This window comes from Panicum virgatum, chromosome 5K (genome assembly GCF_016808335.1).
Source record: "Panicum virgatum strain AP13 chromosome 5K, P.virgatum_v5, whole genome shotgun sequence".
In the NCBI taxonomy this organism is placed as follows: Eukaryota; Viridiplantae; Streptophyta; class Magnoliopsida; order Poales; family Poaceae; genus Panicum; species Panicum virgatum.
The window spans coordinates 47,305,782-47,310,057 of record NC_053140.1 but is presented as its reverse complement, the minus strand read 5'-3'; the positions used below and the strand labels follow the sequence as shown (position 1 = coordinate 47,310,057).

General features: G+C 41.8%; 1 protein-coding gene across 1 annotated transcript; it reads left to right on the top strand.

The window, feature by feature from the left end:
* Positions 1–444: 444 nt before the first annotated feature.
* LOC120707930 (ubiquitin domain-containing protein 1-like) lies at positions 445–3,528 on the top strand. The gene is made up of 4 exons (XM_039992992.1): positions 445–754; positions 2,366–2,488; positions 3,116–3,235; positions 3,336–3,528. The coding sequence occupies exons 1-4, from the start codon at positions 721–723 to the stop codon at positions 3,398–3,400; spliced, it is 342 nt and encodes a 113-aa protein (XP_039848926.1). The 5' UTR covers positions 445–720; the 3' UTR covers positions 3,401–3,528.
* Positions 3,529–4,276: the final 748 nt, after the last annotated feature.

Here is a 4,276-nt window from a genome sequence, read left to right as displayed (position 1 = left end):
TGGATGTACGGGTGCTGCTTGCTGAAAATTAGGGAAAATCATTTAGAATGTAATTTGAAGGTTTTTTTTTAAAAAAAAAAGAAGACTTGGCCAACCTATAGTTCTTCCATAAATTTATTGTCAGAAAAGCTGGCATTTAAGATTGTTTTGGAAAATCCATAGAAAAATTACAAATTAGGATGCATATGCACTAGAGTAAAGTACACCTACGGATAAACTATGCACGTGCCGAGTTTTAAATTTTTGAAACTCTAATGTATGCTTTTAGATAAAATTCAGAATGGATAATACTGGGCCGGCACGGACTTGAATTATTACAGGGCCTCCATTGACCAATCATATCACACTCGTCCGGCCGTGGGCTGCAGCCTGCCTGTCAACGTTCGGCTGGGCGGCTGGGCCAGCCCAACCTGAGAAAAACGATGGGGGCAAAGCAGATGGCAAACGAAGCCACCTCGTCGTCGTCGGCGTATCCGCCGCTACCCGCCGCACCGGTTTGTGGGCTAGCAGCGTGCCAGCGTGTGCTGCGCGCGCGACCACCTACAGATGCATCCGCCACCGCCCCCACTCCTGCTCCGCTTTTCAGTTCCCCACCACAGCTCTCTCGCACGTCCTCCCAAGTCTCATCCCTCCGCCCGCGGCGCCCGCCTCCGCATCCAGTCCAGAAGCGTCTAGAGGGGGATCCGCCGTCGCCGATGCCCGTCTGATCGGGCCGTCGCCATGGGATGCGCCGGATCCACTCCAAAGACTGACGGTCTGTTCTTCTGCCCAGTCTCTCTCTCTCTCTCGGCACCTTGCTGTCTCCGTTCCCTTGTTTTTTGTGGTTCAGATTGGGATCTTGGGCAATCTGGTTCCTGAACCGAATTATAGAGTACAAAGGTAGCTAGTTTGTTAGTAGAGTCCTTGGTTTTTGTATAATCTGGGAGCAGATTGGGAACTCAGTAGCTATGCGCCTATGCCTGCTGCTATCGATGGTTAACTGAGCTGCAGGGAAGAGCCGCGATCAGCTTGTCTGTGGTACAGCTTCTTGCGATGGAGTTCGCATTCAACAGGTGCAGAGAGAGACTTTGTTATTACGACATGGCAATTGAAAGGAGGTTCTCTTCTCTTTTTGGGGGCAAAAGGTAGATCATACAGTTGATGGGGAGAGGAGGATATGACTGATTTTCGTGGAAGGAAGTGGAACTGACGGTTTATTCTTCGTACAACAGACACACTTCTGCAGCTCTGCTCATGCCTAGCAAAATCAAAAGATGTGACACTATGAATGGCTAACTGAAATGATGCTTTATTCCTGTGGTTGGGGGAAAGACGTTCCACTGGCTAAGCCATGGTTTCTACAGGGTAGCAGAACCAAAGATATAAAGTTATGAAAGGAAAATTGAAGGGATGGTTTAATCTATTCATAGGAGGAAAGCCATTGGTTGATTTAGCGGGCTTGCTTTCTGTTAGATAGTCTTTGTTTGATTGCAGCTACCTTATCCACCAGGCACGGATCAGATAGGAGCAAGATGACAATATCAGATGGGAGGCATTCTTCCCTGTGCAGTTATCTTTCCTTGTTTGTTTAATTCTAGGCATGCTGTTAAACCCAGCTGCACGATTTGACTCTTTCACTTTGTCCTGGTCCATCCTTATTGTACTAGTTTAAACTACTTTAAAATGTTCATCAAGCTGTGACAATTCTGTAGGCCTCCATAAAATCACTGTAAGCGTTGATAGTGAGGTCAATTTTGTATCTTCTTACTCAGCGTGTGAGGAATTTGTGGGGTATAAAAGTAGTGTTTTCACAATCGGGGTTGTAAACTACTCCCCCAAGTGACAAAAATAATGGCATTTTGGAAAGGATGCAGTCAAACATTTATCAGTTTGCTAGCATTTCATTTTCAATGTTGACTTAGCATTTGGATTTGTGGAGAAAAGCATTTTCATGATATTATAACTTTATATGTTCTATAAATATACTAAGATTGGAACATACTATGTTAAAAGAATATCCAAATCGTCACCCCTTTTCTTTACTAGAGGCACTAGTGGGTTTGTTTTTAAACTAGTCTAAGTATTTCATCAGCAGCCTACCCCAACTTGCTTGGGGAAAAAAGGCTATGTTGTTGTTGTTGTTGTTGTAAGTATTTCATCAGCATGGTCGGAACTTTGTTTAGAGATAACATAATGACATATCATTTGTCAATGCTTGGAAATAGAATGTTATTTGTCACCTTTTGTTGATGGTATTAGCTTTGTGAATGTGCAATCTGATTTGGTTTATTGGTAAAATGCTTTACTTATTTTCTGTAAACCATACATGCTGCTGATATACTCAGTTATTAATGCCCAACATCCCAACACTCTCTGTTTGTCTCAGATAATGGTAAGAAGCTGAAAAAACCAAAGCCTTGGAAGCACACCCAAGCAATAACTCCAGCACAACTCAAACAGATGCGTGATGAATTTTGGGACACTGCTCCTCACTATGGTGGACAGAAAGGTACATTTTGTATTTACTGATGGCAAGTCCAGCTTACTACTGTTGACGTTTATTAATGAATCTGTGATGCATTTATACTGCTTGGTGGACCACTCGTTTTTTTCCTCCTGAGATGAAGGCCCAGTCTGTTTCAATTGAGCTTTGCTAAATAAATGCTTGCAGCGCATTACTTTGAATTCACATCCAAATAATGTTGATTCAGTCCTCTAGTTGGTGTTAGGTTTGACATATCAACTGTTGCCTTAAGAGGAAAAAAAGTGTATTAGGTACCATACCATAAGTCATAACTGATCTTGTAACAAGAGTAATTGCAAGATAGAAATGGACATCTCCTATGTCGCCAAGGGAATGAACATTTTTTTGAGGGTTTGAGTTTATGATTGCCATGCATATTTATCACAAATATATTCCTAAACTAGTGCCTTATTTTTTGCTTGGTTATGTGGAAAAGGTTGGAGTAGAACATATAGATGCTTGTGAATTTACATAGTGTATTGCCTTATACACATAATGACATAAATGTTTATGTTTGGTGGTGATACTCAATAAATATGATAAATACAACAAACAGTTAGCATTAATGCCGGTGTTTTTTAGTTCAAAGTTAACCTTTCTTTTTTCTTCCAGAAATTTGGGATGCACTTAGAGCTGCTGCAGATTCTGATTTGGAACTTGCACAGACCATAGTGGATAGCGCTGGCATCATCGTATCAAGTTCCGACATGACACTTTGCTATGATGAAAGAGGTATTTTGTATATGACCTTTCCCATTTCTTGTTCTACATATCATCATTTTGTGTAATATGGTGTTCCAAATTATTAATGTCCTTGTTCACTATAATGCAGGTGCCAAATATGAACTTCCAAAGTATGTTCTAAGTGAGCCGACAAACTTGATCAGGGATGGTTAAATTCGTATAGTAGAATATAAATGATCCAATGTATATTATGTAAATCTCATTTAACTGACACGAATCTTGACCTGATTGGGACTTTAATAAAGTTACAATGTACCGGAAATCCGATTTCAGCTGTTCTCCTACCTCTAGCCCCATGTCCTGGATTGTAGGGCATTAAACTCTCATACACCTTCGAGAAGCAATAACCATAGATCTCCTCACACTGTGGCAACTAGTTTCTCAGACCAGTCAACAGAGTCTGAAGGACATTTTAAGATTGCGTGGTTTTGCTTATTACCAATCACGTTCACTGATGCTTGTTGGAGAACCGTCTTTCCTTTCGCCTCAAGTGGTGTCTCTCTTCTCAGAGTTCTGCGCCAGAACCTTATGTTAAAGCATCGGCGGCTGGCATTGGTGCATGCATCCATCACCTGTGGCACTTGTAAATGGTGCTGGCAATTTTAGATGAAAGTCAGTTGGCGCCGGGTATTTTTCTTCTGTTTTAGTTGAGCCATCACCTGCATGGATACTCTGCACCTAACCAGATCTTTTCGTTCACTGTCTGTTGTTTGTTACCCTTGACTCGCTGCCCGTGCAATGCCTAGGGAGGCTCAATTATTGTGGGCCCCCGGGCTAGCAAATACCAGGTTTCCGTTGTGCTTTATTGTACTTGTCTCATGATCAGTACGCACAACAGCATCGGTATCACAACTGCACTCAAAATTTATTAGTAATATTAAAATTTAATCAAAGCATATATAATTTGCAGCAGATGCAAACAGAAATATAGGACTTTCATCCTACAGTAGTGTGCCTCACCATTCCCACAGGTAATAGTCCTAGAAAGAACCAACGTCGAAAACCCGCATCCCTCGGCAAGGAATTGAA

Bases quoted from the DNA above. Each gene is read 5' to 3' on its own strand.
- LOC120707930 (XM_039992992.1), top strand. From the start codon at position 721: ATGGGATGCGCCGGATCCACTCCAAAGACTGACG. The intron at 2,489-3,115 runs GTACATTTTGTA...TTTTTCTTCCAG, and splicing joins TCACTATGGTGGACAGAAAG to AAATTTGGGATGCACTTAGA. The intron at 3,236-3,335 runs GTATTTTGTATA...ACTATAATGCAG, and splicing joins ACTTTGCTATGATGAAAGAG to GTGCCAAATATGAACTTCCA.